General features: G+C 35.5%; 1 protein-coding gene across 1 annotated transcript in view; it reads left to right on the top strand.

Annotated features, from left to right (window-relative positions):
* Positions 1–1,819: 1,819 nt before the first annotated feature.
* The window catches only part of LOC121257904 (UDP-glucose:glycoprotein glucosyltransferase), a 32,520-nt gene continuing 14,419 nt past the window's right edge, over positions 1,820–19,920 (top strand). The window contains exons 1-23 of the mRNA XM_041159169.1: positions 1,820–2,182; positions 2,374–2,820; positions 2,936–3,089; positions 4,411–4,582; positions 9,473–9,546; positions 11,670–11,766; positions 11,847–11,959; positions 12,088–12,203; positions 13,326–13,383; positions 14,482–14,637; positions 14,728–14,738; positions 14,829–14,913; positions 15,021–15,185; positions 15,414–15,482; positions 16,302–16,390; positions 16,552–16,714; positions 16,789–16,923; positions 17,022–17,121; positions 17,434–17,528; positions 17,644–17,756; positions 17,889–18,096; positions 18,324–18,383; positions 18,507–18,652. Of these exons, the coding sequence (XP_041015103.1) occupies positions 2,019–2,182; positions 2,374–2,820; positions 2,936–3,089; positions 4,411–4,582; positions 9,473–9,546; positions 11,670–11,766; positions 11,847–11,959; positions 12,088–12,203; positions 13,326–13,383; positions 14,482–14,637; positions 14,728–14,738; positions 14,829–14,913; positions 15,021–15,185; positions 15,414–15,482; positions 16,302–16,390; positions 16,552–16,714; positions 16,789–16,923; positions 17,022–17,121; positions 17,434–17,528; positions 17,644–17,756; positions 17,889–18,096; positions 18,324–18,383; positions 18,507–18,652 (2,990 nt within the window). The 5' untranslated portion in view covers positions 1,820–2,018. The remainder of the gene's footprint in view (positions 2,183–2,373; positions 2,821–2,935; positions 3,090–4,410; positions 4,583–9,472; positions 9,547–11,669; positions 11,767–11,846; positions 11,960–12,087; positions 12,204–13,325; positions 13,384–14,481; positions 14,638–14,727; positions 14,739–14,828; positions 14,914–15,020; positions 15,186–15,413; positions 15,483–16,301; positions 16,391–16,551; positions 16,715–16,788; positions 16,924–17,021; positions 17,122–17,433; positions 17,529–17,643; positions 17,757–17,888; positions 18,097–18,323; positions 18,384–18,506; positions 18,653–19,920) is intronic.

The following is a 19,920-nucleotide window of genomic DNA, read 5'->3' as shown; positions in this document are numbered from 1 at the left end:
GGTACTCATTTGAACTGTAGTTTCTGTAATTGTTTTCTGCTATGTTGGCTTCATGTACCGTTATCATCAAAAGAAGTTGCAAGCTTGATAACTTTTGCAATATACAAAGCTTTTCTGAAATGCGAACTGGAGTTTGAGATTTATGAAGTTAAAATTCAAATTTGGAGACACCAGGTTTAAAGAGAAATTCAATAAGGAAGTCTTACACCACACACTTCCACCTAACTAACATGTGATTTGTCATTTTTGTTCTTCTATTTAAACACACATATTTAAGCATTGAGATATAAGGATATAAAATGACAAATTACATGTTGATTAAATAGAAGTGTGTGGTGTAAGACTTTCGTATAAAATTTATCTTCTTCTAAGAGGAGAGAACTTGCCTGGAATTGTATTCATTTGGCATTGCAGTTTATCATCTTGTGCAGCGAGGTACATTGGGTACTGAGAGGTAATCTCAAACACTCTTATTACTATTTTTTATTTTATTATTATTTTTTATTTACTTTTTATTACTATTCATTAATTTTCACTACTATTGAATATTTTATTATTACTTCTTCGTTACTGTTTGAGTTTGTCCTTCCGGAAAGGGCTTATGATTTCTAAACCCATCTCAATTCATTATTATAATTTTTTCAAATTTTAATATAAAATATAATAAACAATTTAATTTTTTTTAATCTTAAAATAATAATAATATTAAAAAATAATATTCTAATAATATTTTATTATCTTAACTTAACTCAACTCAACTTAGTTCAACATCCAAACACAACTTTAATATACCGTGGACTTTGAAGTTGGAGATTACTATGAAATTGGATGATATATACTATATAGTCTATATTGACGACATCGTGATCTCTGCATGGTTAAAAGAATTCCTCTATTTTTGATATGAGAAATATTGTTTTTTTATTTTAAAATTTTCACCTAATCATGGATTCACGATCGCTAATAGGACACATATTATGTGCTTGTCTGAAATTAAAAAAATAAAAAAAAACCAAAATAAAATAGAAACTAAAATGAAAAGAGAAGTAAGAGAATAGATAGAGATTTTGGAGGCTACTTCTGTTATATATATTTTAGCTTTTCTATTATATTTTTAATTGCGTTGATTACAAAATATAACTTCCTATTTATAAAAAAATTACGTGGAGATAAAAGATAAAATAAATATCTTAATTATAATGAAAATCAATTCTTAATTTGGTAATTATGAAAATCAAATCAAGATAATAATTAAATCACATTTTTGATTTGATATTATCTTCAAAAATTCGTTTTAAGTGATTAATATATAAATTCGCTTTAAAACAAAAACTCTAATGGAAATCGCTAAAAGAAAATTAAAAATTTGCATGAGATTTTTTTTGGATTAATACAAGAGTAATGTTAGATACAAGTTTCAAATAGACAAGTTTCATACAAGCTTTTTATAAAATAATGAGTCTCACTAATAAATAATAATTTCTTTTATATTTTTTTAAAGTGAAGTCTACTTTTTTATAAAAATTTATATAAAATTTATCTATTTAAAACTTGTAAAAATCATTTCTCTTAATACAATGATTTTGAAATGGTTTCGTCCAAGTTCGAATTGGATCCGAACAATGCGAACATATATATTCCTTTCATCTTCTACTTTCAGGGCCTTTCCCCCAACGCTGCGTCGCTGGCCAGTGCCCGCACATCGACCTTTCTACTTACAAAAATTATCCAATCACAGACCACCACATCACATTATGACGTGGCTCCCGTTTACATTCACAGAAACACCCTCCAGTTTCCACAGGAGACCATTTAGTGCCGTTAACAGACGTACTCGGCTCTCGCCCAAGTCTTCCATCTGAGTCTTCTCTTGCTTGGTAATGCCCATGACCCAGAAGCTTGGGTCTCTACTCACTGATCCATTACCTGCTTCTTGTACTGTCAATGGTGGATCTACTTGAACCTCTGTAGTCGCGAAATATCCGAACCCGGTTCGATTCTTTGGCGTCCCTTAAAAAATGGGGACTCGTTCGAGATCTGCGTTGTGGGTTCTGATCGTCCTGGTTAGCCTTTTGGGACTCTGCGGTATAGGTTCGGTTTGTGCAGAAAATCGAAGACCCAAGAACGTGCAGGTAGCCGTTCGGGCCAAATGGTCCGGCACGCCGCTGCTTTTAGAAGCTGGGTACGTTGCCTTTCTCTTTTATTTCATTCTATTCTCCATTTAATTTATTTGATTTAATTTATTTTTAATAAAATTCTGTTCTTTGGTGTAACTGGTTGTATATTCTTTAAAAAATGATGTTATCACTTTCTTCTCCCGAGTCTGTGACTCTGTAACAACTTCCATTTCTTTGTTCGTAACTTCGTATACAGTGAACTATTTTCTATGGAACGGAAGGACCTTTTTTGGGACTTCATTAAGGTCTGGCTTCATACCGAGGATGCCTTCGATTCTCATACAGCTAAAGGCTGCCTGAAGAAAATATTAGAACATGCACGCTTTCTTTTAAGTGAGCCATTGGCGTCGTTGTTTGAGTTCTCTCTTATGATGAGATCAGCATCTCCCAGATTGGTCCTTTATCGACAACTAGCAGAGGAGTCTCTTTCTTCTTTTCCTTTGGCTGATGAGGGTATCTCAAACAATGTCAGCGGGGAAACTATACACACAAATGCAGAACTGCAGATAAAAAAACCCGATCCATTGCTTGTTGGGGTAAATCCAAAGAGTCCTGGTGGAGAATGTTGCTGGGTGGATACTGGCGGGTCACTGTTCTTTGATGTTGCAGAATTGCTATTATGGCTTCGCAATCCTCCTGAAATGTAAGTTCTTCTCTGTCATTTTCTCATGGCCTACTTGTTTTATTTTTTACTGGTCTGATAATTGTCATATTTTGCAGTCTTCCTTATTTTTATTTGCTCATTTTTTGGATTCCAGTTCTGGAGATTCATTTCAGCAGCCAGAACTATTTGACTTTGATCACATCCATTTTGATTCAAGTGTTCAAAGCCCGGTTGCTGTCCTTTATGGAGCTCTTGGAACTGATTGCTTTAGGAAGTTTCATGTCTCATTAATTGAAGCTGCCAAAGAGGTCTATCAATTGAATTAATTAAAAGTTTCAGTTACTATTTATTAAAGTAATTATCTGGTCAACAACGAAAGACTCCTTAAAATGGATATTAGATTACTTGAGCCAGATGAAAGGAAACTTTCACGTCTGATTTTGAAGGGTGATATCATATAGGATCCTACCCAAAATTTTCTTTTGCTAGGCCCATAGCTAAAAAACCTACTTTCTTATGATTATAAGGTTCATTTGAATTATACATAGAAAATAGATGCAAATAAAATATATCAACGTTTTTTCATTAGTCTAGAAATGTCTTTGTTTTGTCTGCCTGATCTTTTGAAGGAGGTTCTTTATCCTTTGATAACAGTTCCCCATTCATCTAGCAATACATGTTGCTTCTTTACTAAATATGTTTCAGTGTTTGAAAACTCAAAAGTTGCTCCATCCATCCTAACATAAGTGCCTTTCTTTACTTTATGGGATGTCATCGATATAAGTTTCCACTAACCCAGGGGGTTGCCCCAGGTGGTGAAGGCCTTGGTCTTAGGGTATCACTCCCTTCAATGTCCAAGGTTCAACACCTCATGGGTGCAAACAATCATTTGGGGCCACACCTCCAGGTGAAAAGCCAGTGATTTAACCAGTTCCGTGTAGGGAAACTTCCGTGGGTGCGGTGCATGGGACCAGGGTTTACTTTGTAGGGGTGGGTCCGAAGGGCCTTGCCTTGGAGAGTTTCCCTGGCATAAAAAAAAAAAAAAAAAAAAGTTTCCACTTTTATACTTGTGAAAACAACCAATATAAGTTTCCACTTTCTAAGCACCCAGGACGATCCAAAATATACAGGGAATATACATCACATATGCCTAACTTGAGAAGGTGAAGAGGACTCATATCTTAGTTTTCGTATGTTACCTTACTTCTTCTTTAAGTTCATTAAAGGTTGTGCCTACCTCTTATATATAATATGGGTGTTTTAGGAAGATTACCGCAGATATATTATATTGATAGTCATGTCATTTAGAATCAAGACACATGTTTGGATGAAGTAGAATTTTGGCTTCCCACTTCACTGCACTCACATTAAATTTTAAGTTGTCTACTGTGAAGGAAGTTCTCAATAAAACATCCCGATTAATAGTACGACCACTTCTAGCAGTTAATCCAATATTACTTTTGATAAACCTGGAAAATTGTTCAACTTAAAAAAAAAGGAATCATTTTCTCTTTTTGTCTCTTTGCCAGCTTATTTAATGGTTATAAAAGTAATTCCATCTTTTAGACTTTTGGATTTAATTACATATTTGAAATATAATTGCTGATAATTTGTCTCAATTTCTTCTAGGGAAAAGTTAAGTATGTTGTTAGACCCGTATTACCTTCTGGCTGTGAAGCAAAGATTGGCCGTTGTGGTGCTGTTGGCACAAGAGATTCATTGAACTTGGGCGGTTATGGTGTAGAACTTGCTTTGAAGAACATGGAATATAAGGCCATGGATGACAGTACGATAAAGAAAGGTTAGAATGATTGATTCATTCTCTAGCCCACTTTATTTTAACTTATAGTCATGGTTAATAATCTGAAAAAAATACTCAACGAAGTTTTGATGCAATATCAAGTTTGGCATCTGCACATATTGTAGCATCTGGTTATGTTTCTTGTCGTTTAATTAGATATTTATATGCACATATCTTTTCCTTGATACACCCCGTGGATATATCCAATGACGTCCATTTGTGGCCCTTGGACAATTATCTGGTGATGTTCTGTACAACTTTGTCATTCTATTGATTTTGTGAATTTTTGTCATTCTTTTCTTGACTTACCTTTCATGGTATGCTTTGCAATGTTTCATTATTTAGCTTATCTTAGGTTTACATAGATTAGGGAGTCACTTAAGATGTTATGTCCAGCAAAGACAGATAAATGTACCAATGAGAGAGTGATTTAATTCAAGTTGATGGGATGAAAATAAAAACAACTAAACGGTGTCCTAATTTAACATGAGTGGGAATAATGGAAAAGGAAAGGTTAGATAGTTAGAATGGTGGAAAAGAATACGTGTTTGACACCTCTTAGTTGATAAAGATCTATAACCGGTCCTAAATTAATTGGGATTAAGGTTTCGTTTGAGTTTAATACTTGTTATTTTTATAGACATAGTCATTAGGATAAGGCATCAACGCATTGACTTTCCATCGGTTCGTTACCCAAGGAGGTTGCAGTGTCCACAACTTTCTTCGTCGCATAATCCCCACATTTTTTCATTCTGAATTGAAAAAACTAATTAATTAATAAACTGAAGAAAAAATCAATAAGATAATTATGAACTATGGGGGAATTCAAGGATTTTTTCTTTAGCACTATAAGGTTTTGGGTGAAGAACCTTGTAAGGGATGGGAATAGTTGTAATGTTTTGCCTTAGTTCTATTTTGCTATAGCTTGTATCTAGGTGTACTCACTTGTATACATCCTGTGTATTTGGGCTATGCCTATTTACTTGGAATAAATTCTATTATTACCTATAAAAAAAATCAATAAGATAATAGGAGCAATTTGATTAATAAACAGAAGAGAAATTCACTTGCAATAATTCAAATCCCTAGCCTCTTTGTGCGCATGTATTTTTTATTTTACAATTGAGAGAGAGTGGGTGATTGTGAAAGAGATCCTCCAGTTCTCCTTGACAAAGGGTGAGGTGGCTTGTGTAGAGGAGAGAGAGGGATAGAAAGAGAGGATGTGACTCAGAGTGAAGAGGGTTAGAGGCAAGCTGTAAGTGAATCTGTTGAGGGGGGAGGAAGAAAAGAAGAGAGAAGAAAGAAGAAAATGAGGGCTAGGGTTACAGAATGGCGCTGTTTGGATGGCAAATAAAAATTGTAAAATGACATCTTTTTTGAATGGTAAATAGTGTAAAAATGATAGCATGTGTAGGTGAGATTCAAACGTCTGAGTTTTTATTTACTCGAAAATGCGCTTGCCATTGCGCCAATTTAAAGTTTGTTCAACAAAGCAACTTATTATATATATATTTATGCAGTATTTTTTTTTAAATAGAGCCAGAGTTCGGAGTTTTTCGAGCCCTATTAGACTCTAAACTTCAGCTTTGTACTCCATACTCTTACTCCTGCCACAGTGGAGTTGGAGTTTCAGAGTTTTTTCAGCCTATCCTGGATTACTTGATGCACAGTTTTGGCAGGTGGGTCACTATCCCAGGTTTACTCCTCAGGGTGCGGACCAAATGCCCTGGTTATAACTCATTAAAGTAGAAAAAAATTTATCTTGAAAGGAATTTCCCACTGATGAATTAATTATTATACCCACCCGTGGGTGGTCCAAGTGGTAAGAGCGAACTTGTGTGCATGAGCCCCATGTCGCAGGTTTGATTCCCCCGGGATCAAACTGCGACGCAATTGGGAGGCCATGGTGGTGGGTTGTTGTGCTAGTCTCCCCGGGGGTTTAGGTTCCATGGGTGAGTCCACTCTGCCGTGGGGTGGTTCCCCGTAAAAAAAAAGAGTTAATTATTATACTTGATTAAAATGTTAGTCATGTATGCATGTTTATATATACAAAGAGGTCATTAAGGATCACATTGTCAAGTTTTATGAGAAGCTGTTCAGTGAAGAATATGTTTGGAGGCCAAAGCTTGATGGACTGTTTTTTGACTCCATTGATCAAGCAAGTGCAGATTGGTTGGAGAGAGCTTTTGATGAGGATGCAGTTCTTGATGTGGTTAGAGGAATGGCAAGGGATAAGGCTCTGGGTTCAGATGGTTTTTCAATGGCTTTCATCTTGCTGGGATATAGTGCGGGATAATATTATGAAGGTTTTTCTTGAATTTCATACATTTATGAAATTTGAGAAAAGTTTAAATGCTACTTTTATAGCACTTATTCCCAAAAAGGTAGGGGCTGAGGAGATGCGGGATTTTTGGCCTATAAGTTTGGTGAATAGGGTTTACAAGATAATCTCTAAGGTGTTAGCTAATCATATGAGTGTGGTGTTGGGAAACATTATTTCAAATCGCAAAATGCCTTTGTAAGAGGGAGGCAAATTCTCGACTTGGTTTTAGTTGCTAATGAATATGTGGACAGTAGAATTAAATCTAATGAATCTGGTATTTTTATTAAATTGGACATGGAAAAAGCATATGACCATGTTAGTTGGGATTTTCTCTTGTATGCTTGGGAGATATGGTTTTGGGGAGAAATGGTGTATGTGGTTCAAACACTGCATGTCGACGTCAAGATTTTCCATTTTGGTGAATGGCACTCCGGTTGGGTTCTTTAATAGTTCACGTGGTTTGAGACAAGGAGATCCACTATCTCCTTTTCTTTTTGTCCTTGTCATGGATGCATTGAGTAGAATGTTGGAAGTGGTGGTTGAAGGAAGGCACTTGTCGGGTTTTGAGGTGGGAAATGAGGAAAGGAATAGCATTAAATTATCTCATCTTCTTTTTGCCGATGACACATTGATTTTCAGTGAGCCCAACCAAGAACATATTCGATCTTTGAGAGCATTGTTGTTATGTTTTGAGGCTGTCTTGGGCCTAAGGATTAACGTAAACAAGTCTGAAATTGTTCCTGTGGGTGCTGTGGGCAATATTTCAAATTTGGCTAATACTTTGGAGTGTAAGATTGCTTCACTGCCGCTGAAGTATCTTGATCTTCCATTGGGTGCTTCTCACAAATCTGTTTTGATATGGGATGGGGTGATTGAAAAGATCAAGAAAAGGTTGGCTGGGTGGAAAAATATATATTTGTCTAGAGGGGAAGAATTACTTTGATAAAGAGTACATTGTCCAATCTTCCCACGTATTTTCTTTTACTTTTCTCTTTGCCTGCTGGGGTTGCTAGGAGAATTGAGAATATTTATCGTAATTTCTTATGGGGAGGAAAGGGAGAGAAAAAAAAGTTTCATTTGGTTAGTTGGAACAATGTTTGTCAACCAGTTTTTTGTGGAGGATTGGGGGTTAGAAATTTGAGGTTGTTTAATAAAGCACTCCTTGGGAAATGGCTTTGGAGATATCATAAAGAGAGAGATGCTTTGTGGAAGAATGTTGTTGCTGTTAAATATGGGAGTGGCTGGGGGGATTGGTGTTCTAAAGAAGTTAGAGGAGCATATGGGGTGAGTTTATGGAAGTTTATTAGGAAAGGTTGGGGGGAGTTTTCTAAACATATTAAATTTAAGGTGGGGGAAGGGAAGAGGATTCTCTTTTGGTATAACATTTGGTGTTAAATATGGGAGTGGCTGGGGGGATTGGTGTTCTAAAGAAGTTAGAGGAGCATATGGGGTGAGTTTATGGAAGTTTATTAGGAAAGGTTGGGGGGAGTTTTCTAAACATATTAAATTTAAGGTGGGGGAAGGGAAGAGGATTCTCTTTTGGTATAACATTTGGTGTGTGGAATCAGCTCTTAAATAAGATTTTCCATCTCTCTACAGGCTGGAAGGGATCAAAATGTTGTTGTGGCAGATTATCTTCAATGTACAGATAATAATATTTTATGGATTGTTGACTTTATTAGAAATCCAAATGACTGGGAAGTTAATGTTGTTTCAGATTTTTTGGAAGGATTTATAATTCAAAAGTGATGCAGGGAAGAGAGGATAGGCTATTGTGGGACTGTGCTGGAAATTTCAAATTTTCAGTCAGTTCTTATTATAAGGTGTTTAATTGTCGTTTTGGCTGTGTATTTCCATGGAAAAGCATTTGGAGGGTGAAGGTACCTACTAAGGTGCCGTTTTTCAGTTGGGTGGTTGCTCTAGGGAAAGTATTGACTACGGATAATCTTAGAAAAAGTGGTTTGTGTATAGCCGATTGGTGTGTCCTGTGCAAGAAGGATGGAGAATCTGTAACTCATTTGTTTTTACATTGTGAGGTGGCAAACTCTTTGGGGTATGAGGTTATTGGTCGGACAAGTTTATTTTGGGTGATGCCTAAGGAAGTTGTGGAGCTTCTTGCATGTTGGTGTGGTTGTGAGGTGAGGAAAGATGTTGCTGCGAGGTGGAGAATGATTCCTTTGTGCTTAATGTGGCGTCTATGGCTGGAAAGAAATGACAGATGTTTTGAAGACAATGAGCACTCTTTTGAAGATCTTCGAAACTTTTTCTTTTCTACATTGAGTTTGTGGGCTAAGATCTTTGTAAGGAATGATGAGAATGTACTGAATCTGTTTCTGTTTTAGTTTTCCTGTTTTCTAGAGTGTAGTGGTATTTCCTTTGTATACTTCCTGTGTACTTGGGCTATGCCTATTCGTGATAATAAAATTCTTATTAATTATAAAAAAAATGTATGCATGTTTATTATTTATAACTTGTCCATGGGTTATTGATGATTACATTGCCATGTTTGAGCACTTAGATTTTATTGGTTGGAAGTACATGTTAAAAATGTGCGGTTTGAGTTGCAGGTGTCACTCTGGAGGATCCTCGGACTGAAGATCTCAGCCAAGATGTTAGAGGGTTCATATTTTCTAAAATTCTGGTTGGTTATTCTGAGTTTACACTTTTTTCAGATTGTTTCTTACATTAAGTGTTGAGTATAGAACCCTTACCATTTATTCTGTATATAATGTGTGTAGGTGGGTGTGATGTAGGAATAGTTTGCTGCTAATAATGTTAATGCAATGATCTCTTTGGTTTAACTGATCCTGAACTGAAAAAGTGGCCTTTTCTATCAATAGAATATTATTTTACATATAAAAAGTGGCCTTTTGTTATCATAGTTGTTGACTTTGTTTCATTGGATTGTTTATTTTACTTCCCTCACATGATTTTCAACCTCTCTCTCTCTCTCTCTCTCTCTCTTCCCCTCCCTGAAAAAGGTTTTTATTGTCCTGCCAACATATGCAATAGGTGCATTTAAATTAAATGATCCAGTATTAGCATTTGATGTATATAACTGTAAATAAAATAATTTGTTAGTGGGATCCAATGGCTGTGCCTGCTTCACAAACATAAATTTATGAGTTGTTTTATTGTAATATGTGCAGTTTGTCGTTTTCTTTTGAAAGAGGTGGATAAGAATCATGTGATGGAGCAATTAATGTTCCTTAGGCACCTGTGCAAAATCCTTGTTATTTTATGCATACCTATTTGACCCCCGACCTTTTACTGCTCTTTTGGTGGAGCTGAAAGAGTGCATGTTCTTGGAGAAAGTGGTATTGGCTGAACTGTTGAAAGTATAGCTCGTTCTGGCACTTTGCTCATTGATTTAGCTGGTGACAAGGACTTGCATTGTTAGACCTCTTCTAAGCATTGGATCATAGTTTTTTTTAAAGACTAAATCTGTCAATATTTTCTTTGTTTTTTTGTTTGTTCCATAGTTCTAACAATGAAACTAGCTAGAAGAGGACCATGTTGGAATTTCCATTTACAATTGATTCAAAGGTGTAAAATGATTGAAAGACCTTGCATAGTTCTCATTGAGTTATAAAAAGCATAAGATTTTCATACCGTCTTGTGTACTTGGGCTATGCCTATTATTATTAATACAATCGTTTACTTATAAAAAAAAAAAGCATAAGATTTTCAGGATTTCTCTTTAGATGAAAAAGATTGAAATGACTGTTCAAAATGGGAGAGTGAATTGCAGTTGAGTCCTTCAGGGGTTGATAATAATAGTTGAGGAGGGGTTGATTGATTTCAAAGTGGGTCAGGCCAGATATTAAAACACTCAGTGTCCTTTTATTTGTATGTGGATATGCCTTGTTCTTTGATCAATAAAGTAAAAAGTGGGTCAGGCCAGACAATTCAAAGAGGCTTTGCAACTTTTCATGTGTCAAGCCTATCAACACCATCCAATCCAATAGCTTCAAAGGGGCTTGTAGAAATTTATGGGCCCATGGACCCAAATAATAATCTCAGGCGTAACTTAAAGATTTAGAGCCCGGGTGTCACATACTGCATGTTGGAAAAGGAAGTTTGATAATCAGCAGGGTGAATATTTGTGCAAAATTGTTCCAGTTTACCGATCAAAAACATATTTGTGCAAAATAATTCTGCTTTGTTTAATGGGGTTTAATTGGAGAGAAGGGAATAACCATAATTTTGAAGACTATGAGAAGTCGATGGTGGATGTTAAGGCTTTTTTTATTTTTTATTTTTAACACTCGTTACTAATGGCTGGGTGCCATCGTTTGTCTTTCTGCTTTTAGTTTTCAGGATTTGATGTTTTTTTTTTCCAGCGTTCTCTGAGCTTATTAATAATTTTTGCTTTGTGTACTTGGCTAACGTTCTCTTAGCTTATTAACAAAAGTTGCCTGTGTGATGGGGACGCATTACACGGGTCTGGGGTTTAACCAGGTGAAAGACATGATGCGTTTGCACGGTCTCCAAGATTCCTATTCATAAAAAAATAAAAATAAAAGTTGCAATATATGATTTATGTTGAAGGTGCCTTAACTATTTGGAATTAGGAATTTGGATAAAGTGAGTAGTTTTTTAGCTTTGTTTTTCAAAGTTGAGATTGCAAACTATTTCTGTTGTGCTAAAACCATGAAATACAGTTATAGTGCTAGAATTGTTGTAGGTTAGATAATTTTTGTGTTGAAAAATGTCAATCCGCTCAACTTCAGACTCAAAATGTAATTTGGTGTATACTGGCAGGAACGGAAACCTGAGCTGACAAATGAGATAATGGCTTTCAGGGATTACCTATTGTCATCAACAATATCTGATACTCTTGATGTTTGGGAACTAAAGGGTATTTATAATTTAAGGTTTTTGTTTTATAAATTTTTATAACTCAAACTATGATTACTATATTGCCTTTCTTCCCTATAGATTTGGGACATCAAACTGCCCAGAGAGTAGTTCATGCTTCTGATCCTCTACAGTCAATGCAAGAAATTAGTCAAAATTTTCCAAGCATAGTTTCTTCCTTATCTCGCATGAAGGTATGCGGTATCGTTACAGATTTCAAGATTTGATATGTAATATAGAAGTAGCTGTGTTTTACGAAATATTTGCTAAAAGGATCTACATGCTATCATTTTCCTGATCAAACCGTGTAAATGTTTGGCAGCTCAATGATTCTGTTAAGGATGAAATAATTGCAAACCAGCGAATGATCCCACCTGGCAAGTCCTTAATGGCTCTCAATGGTGCCCTAGTCAATATCGAAGAAATTGACCTGTATCTGTAATGCTTTTGCTCCCCCTGATATCCTTTACTCTTTTCATTATGAGATCATGGACATTCCCAAGTTTTTCTTCTTTATTTAAAATACAATGCATCGTGTGGTCTGCTATTACTAGTTTTAATACTATATGTTTTTTTAGGTTGACAGATGTTTTTTGAATTGAAAGAGATGGGGCTGGCTCATTAATTTCAAAACTTGATTTATACTTAAAAAAAAATAAATTCAAAACATGGTTTATATGTATGTATGTGTTGCAATGCTATTAGTTTATCTGGTTTAAAGCCATATATTGGGAGCATTGTACTTCTATATGATTTTTGGCAGTTTGTGCTTGTTCTTTTCAAGAAATCATGCACACATGACATGCATGAAACTTATGAGGCCACACAATATTACAATCTTGTTTTGATTCAAGGGGAAAATGAGAAAACCTAATGTGGGAACTCAGGTTTCTTATTTTGAATTTATTTAGGATCTAGTTATTATTTTACACCTTGAAAGGCAAATATTTGAAACCAAAAAACAGTTTATATGGTGCACATGAAATCTTTTATTTCTTTCCCCGTGTCTATTTATTTTTTGGCGTTGAAGTGTCATATTTTTACAGCTTACCCCACACATGGAAAAAGGTGGGGTGCTTTTGTAAAATGGCCAGAATAGAACCTCTGGTCTAATCTTCATAAAAAATGGTAGCAACTTGTGTATCCTTCTTTAAGCAATTGGAATGTGGCTTAAGTGAGTTGAGTATTTTTAGCATCCTGTGGATCCTCCCGGATCATTCTTGGGAAAGCCATACCTTTATGCAGCATTGAATGTGGTTTGATCATGTTAACTGAAGATATTAGACTTAAATTACTCGTGCTTCATGACTGCTGATGATCTTTAGTTTTTATGCTACTAAACTTATGTTTTCAAAAGATTAGACGTGTAGATCTAAATATTTTTATATCTGGCTGTGAGCTTTCCACTACCAGACATGCTCTCTGCATAAATGCAGATTGCTATGTTTCATTTGTTAAGCTTCCTAATTGTTCATATGCTTTTATTTAAACACCTACCGCTTCAATATTCAATCATTTCTGGCTGAGGTTTGGTCTCATTTTCATGTTATCCTTTCTTAGGTTGGTTGACTTGGTCCATCAGGATTTACTGTTGGCTGATCAATATTCAAAGTTGAAGGTGAAGGGTGTTTAATTTATCTTTGGTTTGCTGTAATGGCACTGTTGATGAATTAATATTGTGGTGAATTATTTATCTGATCTAAAAGTTATGGTTGGAGAAAAGTTCTCAATTGCTTTTTTATACTTGATAATCCATTCTGTATATAAAAGTTTGAATAAGTGCGAAGTTTGTTTTGGACAAAAACATTCTTAATGATTTCTTACAATACCCATATATCCAATTTATATTTGATTCCATATGATAAATCTTTTGTTCTTTTTATCAGTGATTCCATATGATAAATCTCCAATGAATTTTGTGTGAAGTTAGGTCAGCCAATCCAATTGTGTTCTTAGCAATCTACTAGAGTTCTCACTTTGTCTCTAACAAATATTGCTATCGAGTCAGTCTTTGTCCCTTGATTTTTCTTTTGTATAAATGCAAATTATGTTGAAAGTGTATAGGGGCACAACTCAAGTAAATTGGAAGTATATGGGAGAGACACCTAACTAACAATAAGAAAAATGGCCTAACTAGGTGTAATCTCATGTATACTTCCTGTGTACTTGGGTTATGCCTATTTCAATATCAATAAAATATCTTCTTACTTATAAAAAAAAAACAATAAGAAAAATAGCAAAATTCCATGAAGCCTAATAGGTTGGAGAATGGGGAGCTATCGTGAGTGGTCAACCAAGGATAGAAATTGTTTCGAAATATGGCTTTTAAGTCTGTCACTGTCCTCTCACAGTTTTCAAACTTTTGGACATAGCGGTCTTGCCAAATTCACCATATTAAGCACAAGGTGACATTCTTTAAACATCTGATTACAGTAAAGAGCATAAGGGTTCCGCCAACAATGTTATATTAAAGGATGCAACTTTTTAGTCACAAATTTTTGTTTCTTCGGTTTGCACTGTAAATCTTTCTTAATACTCGTCAAAACAAAAAAATGGTTTTGAAAAGTATTTTAGACACCTTTAGATAGACAAAAAAAATTCTTTTCAACTTGGTGAATATGTATTTTGATGCTAATGGAGTAAATATATCGTTTTAGGTTACAAATAGCTTTTAAATAAGTCAAACTTATATTATTGGCATTATCAATAAACACAGATTCCTCATGCCACTATTCGGAAACTCCTGTCAACTTTGTCTCCTTCAGAATCCAATATGTTCCGCATTGATTTTCGTTCAACTTCTGTTCATTATCTCAATAATTTGGAGGAAGATGCTATGTATATGCGATGGCGGAGCAATTTAAATGAGGTAGTTCAATCCTTCTTTCTCATTTTTGATACCAGGAAAGTGTTGCAAGTTCTTTTTTAATAGGTAAGCAATCATTTTAGTAATAAGGGAAAGACGTTGCCCAGGTACATTGGTTGTTTTATAATTTTAGGTTGTGGATAGCATCCTATCTTTCTTTTCTTTTTTTCTCTTTTTTATGCAGATATTGATGCCAGTATTCCTGGACAATTGCGCTATATTCGTAAGAACCTTTTCCATGCAGTTTTTGTTCTTGATCCGGCTACCATTTGTGGCCTTGAGGTAAGTTTAGTTTCAAATGTCCTCATTTTCTTATTACGCTTTACCTTGCTGGCAAGATTTTTAATGTTTGTTTCTAACTTTTTTATTATTACTGTGGAATCTTTCAGTCCATTGATATGATTATGTCTCTGTATGAGAATAATTTTCCCGTGAGATTTGGGGTTATATTGTACTCTTCAAAGTTTGTCAAGCAGATAGAAATGAACAGTGATCTGATTTCTTCCTCTGCCAATGAGGATGACAGTCAAAATAAGGAGGATATATCCAGTTTGGTAATTACTTTTTTCAACTTTGTATTGCCTGTTTGCAAAGATTTTAACTCAGAATGAGGTACTGCTCACTTTAATACTGTCTGTGCTATCTGCACATAGCATGGTATGCTATATATATCTTCCGGCATTACTCTTACTCTTATAATTGCTGGTAAATATTGTTGAAAATGTTTTCATTCTGCACACCATGAAAGAGTATCGTTATTGACATGTTTTTGTTTTTGGCAGATTATACGTCTCTTCATTTATATCAAGGAGAACCATGGAATTAAAACATCTTTCCAATTTTTGGGCAATGTATGGGTTCAGCTCTTTACCTATATTTTTTAACATATATTCTTTAATGCAATTGAGATGTAAACTTGATCAATAAAATCTCTTATTACTTATCATAAAAAAAAAAAAAAAAACGTTCGATGGGAGAAATTAAGGAATTTTTCTTTAGTACTTTATGTTTGTGGGCTAAGGCTTTTGTAATGAATGGTGAAGAGTTTCTGGATTTACTTTAGTCTTTTCTGTCATTTTTAGTTGGTGTATGTAGGTATTTCCTCTTGTATTGTACTTGGGCTATGCCTATTCTTGGTAATAAATCTCTTATTAATTATCACAAAAAAAAAAAAAGGATGTAAACTTGATCATTTCTCTCTCAGCTGCTTCTGGGAAACTTTGCTGCTATGCTGCTGTTGATTTTCTCTCTTTTCATTACTAATAATCTAATACTAACGTCAGAGAGAACACTGTGCCTGCAGTACATAAAAATCAAAATAATACATGCCGTACAGAAAAGTAGCTGGGTCTGAATTATTTTGTTAATTTTGGACTTTGGTTCAAAATTTTCATGTGTTTTGCCTAGACTCGTCTTTCTTGCCACCCAAGTGACATAACTTTGAACCTTCTAATTTGCACTCAGTGGCTTCGTAAAGGAAATTTTCTTCTGTTTCAGATGGTCTGTAAACTGCTTCCTGCTTGATAGCAGCATGACACTATATGTATAACAGCACCTTTCCATACTATGTCTTGTACTGTACATATTACTTACTTCAATGCTCTGGCAGTATCTTTCTGAAAAACCTTTATTCATATTTAGACGAGAATTATTTTGTACATATGTGGCAGATAAATAAACTACGGATTGAGGCAGATGATTCTGGAGATGATGCACCTGAAATGCACCATGTTGAAGGAGCATTTGTAGAAACAGTCTTGTAAGTTAAAAGAATATTTTGGTTAATTTCCATGACTTGTATGCCGATTAGTAATGATGTATTCTCATTTCAGCTTCTTTCCTTGAGCATTCTAAAAATTGTAATTATTTATATCAAATCTATGTGACCTTACATTAAGTGACATCATTCTGTTTCTGCAGACCAAAGGCAAAATCTCCACCTCAAGATATACTCCTCAGGCTGGAGAAGGATAAAACTTTTAAAAATGTGTCAGAGGAGAGCTCCATGTTTGTGTTTAAGCTGGGTCTTGCCAAGCTGCAGTGCCGCCTTTTGATGAATGGACTTGTCTTTGATTCTAATGAGGTATTGCTGAAGTAAAAAAAAAGAGTTCAACATGCTTGCGCTTGGCATTACCCTTTTGTAATTACTTTGAACAGGAGGCTCTTTTAAATGCCATGAATGATGAGCTTCCCAGAATACAAGAACAAGTTTACTATGGGCATATAAATTCTCACACTGATGTGCTGGACAAATTCCTATCAGAAAATGGTATTAGTCGCTATAATCCACAGGTATAGCATTTGATAAATTGTATGAAATCTTAGGTCCATATTACCTTTTTGGGATATGTCTGAAACATTACTCAAATATTTCATTCTTGCTGATGCAGATCATTGCTAACGGCAAACCAAGATTCATATCCTTGTCTACATCTATTCTTGGAGGAGAATCTGTGCTGAATGATATTAACTACTTGCACTCTCCTGGAAGTAAGCTGTGTTCTAGTTGATATCATTAGCTTCACACTTACAATGTTTCCAAGTCAACCCCAAGTGGTGGTGTAGTGGTCTTGGGGTGAGCCGTATAAACCGGATGTCCTAGGTTTGAAACTCTGCATTCACACTCTTGGGGCATTGGGGTAATTTCTCCTTGAATTTCCCAAGGTGCACTTGCGGGAAACTTCTTGCCGAGGGCCTGTGCACTCCCGGAATTAGTCGGGACTTTGTTCTTGGATATCTAGTGCAAATAAAAAAAAACGTTGCCAAGTCATTGTCTTCCTGACATGTGCTTTCTTTATGTAGCTATTGATGATTTGAAGCCCGTGACTCATCTTCTTGCTGTTGATGTTTCATCAAAGAAAGGAATGAAGTTTCTACGTGAAGGCCTTCTCTACCTGGTTATTGTTTATGACAGTGCACATTTGTTCACGATTATCCCTGCTATGACTACCATCATCATCGTCACTGACATCATCATTAGTGATGCTTTTTAATTTGTGCATTATGATGCAGATAGAAGGTTCTAGTCGTGCTCGAATAGGCGTGCTATTTAGTGTCAATTTGGATGCTCGTTTATCTAGTCTCCTCTTTGTGAAGGTGTTTGAAATCACTGCATCATCATTTAGGTACAGAGTTTATAAAATCTTGGTTTTGTGCAAATCAATTTTGTAAACTTTTGTTTTTTGTTTTATTGGTTTTGAATTCAAGTCTCGGTTCAATTTCCTTTTGAAATGTGTATGCCTTCCTTTTATTTTCAGTCATAAGAAGAACGCATTATACTTTTTGGATAAGCTTTGCTCATTCTACGAGCAAAGGTACTTTGCATCTTCTGGAGCAGATGACAACACTAAAGCATTTTTGGATGAGGTATATGAGCTTGCTGAGGCTAATGGGTTACCATCCAAGGCCTTCAGATCTGTTCTTCCTGAATTTTCTGTCAACCAACTAAGGAAACATGCAAATAAGGTATATAAATGTTTGTTGCCTTTTGAATTCTAGATGTTTATGTTACACTACATTGGTAACAATTTTATCCTTCCGAAGTGTCTAGTTGTTATTATTTGGATCTCCTCCTTCTGTCTTCATCAGAGTCAGTCTCCTATGGGTTGTAACAAATGTCATTTCACAATTGTTCTGTTCGTAGTACTTATTTTTTTGCTCTTGGAAATTTAAATATTTATGCTGGAATGTAGGTTTCACAATTTTTGCAAAGACATGAATTTGGTGCTAATGCAGTCATTACTAATGGAAGGGTGAGTCTTATGGATTTTCTTCTTCCTTTTTTTCCCTTGGAAGTTGTTGGTAAATTGTATTGTAATTTCCCATGTACATTATGCAACTGTCATTTTTATGGTTATAGTTTGTTATCTGGATAGGTGATGTCTCCCATTGATGAAAACAACTTTTTGAGCCATGATCTACATCTTCTAGAGTCTGTGGAGCTTAAGCAGAGAATAAAGCACATTGTTGAAATTATTGAAGAAGTGAATTGGCAGGACATAGATCCTGACATTGTAACTAGGTTAGTTGGTTTTCTCCTCCTTGTCGATTATCTTCTCTCATAGCTTTTCTTTTTTTTCTTTTTTTTTTTTGGTGGGGGGGGAGGTGAACTTTCTGCATGTTTTTTTTTTTTATACATTTTGGAGGCTGGTGGTTTATGCCAATCAGGCTCCTTTTTGGAGGCTGCATGTTTTCTCATATCTGCTCCTTTTTTCATTTATGTAAATATCTGTAGCAATCTCTTTCTCTCTCTCTCTCTCTCTCTCTCTCTCTCTCTCTCTCTCTGTAGCCAACTGTTGCCTGGACTCATCCTACCTCCAAGTTTCCTTAAACACTTATAAAAAAAAAAAGTTTCCTTGAACTCTCATTTTTGTGAATTTCTCCAACAATCAAATCCATTTTTATAGTGTGGCATGACCCATGGTTTCCCTCCTTTTTGAAAGTATAACACCTCCAACACTGCTTCTGTTGCTAATAATACATAGCTCATATTTTCTCAAGTGATATTGTCCACACCTAGAAAACCACTCTTAAAGGAGCCTGCTTATCCTAACGCCTTACCAATGGAAGAGAGGGCGTGTGAGGGTTACCTATCAAAAAATAAAAAAATAAAAGGAGGGCGTGTGAAGGGATGCAAGGTAGGATAGAAGATGGAAGGTTCTCACCTTAAAATTCATTTTCTTGGAATGGATCCACTAGACCCTATCTGCACCCCAGCTCCAAACGTGAATGAGTACAAGAGTTGACTGAATGAAGAAATCAACTCCACTTCTCAATCCTGCACTAAGCTTATAAAGGTGATATTCCATTGTCATGTACCATGAGAAAGCTGCCAGCAATCAGCCACCGAGGCCTCCTTACATTGAGAATTCCAGAACAATTTTGGCAAAGTTGCATAAGACCTGCTCACTCTAGTAGAATAGCACAACATGCTGCCATACTTAACTTTCACAAGCATTTATAACATTCAACACCTCTAGGAAATGTTGGGTTTGAAAGATCCAATCAGTCAGTCCACCATCAAATTTGTAAAAATCAAGTCGCAGATGCGACCTTGGATCCCTCGTTGTCCCTCAAATCAGAATTTGCATTGATAGTGTCATGGTTGGTATGTGGTGGTGGGTTTTGGGTGTGGCTGCCTTCTGGGTCAGTGTTTCGGTTTTTTTTTTTATAAGTAAGAGTAAATTTATTGATACGAATGAAATAGGCATAGCCCGTGTACACAGGAAGTATACAAAAGAACACTTAAATACATTCTAAGATCATGAGATTAAAGACAAGAAGTCATGC

Source organism: Juglans microcarpa x Juglans regia, chromosome 3S (genome assembly GCF_004785595.1).
Source record: "Juglans microcarpa x Juglans regia isolate MS1-56 chromosome 3S, Jm3101_v1.0, whole genome shotgun sequence".
In the NCBI taxonomy this organism is placed as follows: Eukaryota; Viridiplantae; Streptophyta; class Magnoliopsida; order Fagales; family Juglandaceae; genus Juglans; species Juglans microcarpa x Juglans regia.
The sequence above is the reverse complement of the archived record's forward strand: the minus strand, read 5'-3'. Positions and strand labels throughout refer to the sequence as shown.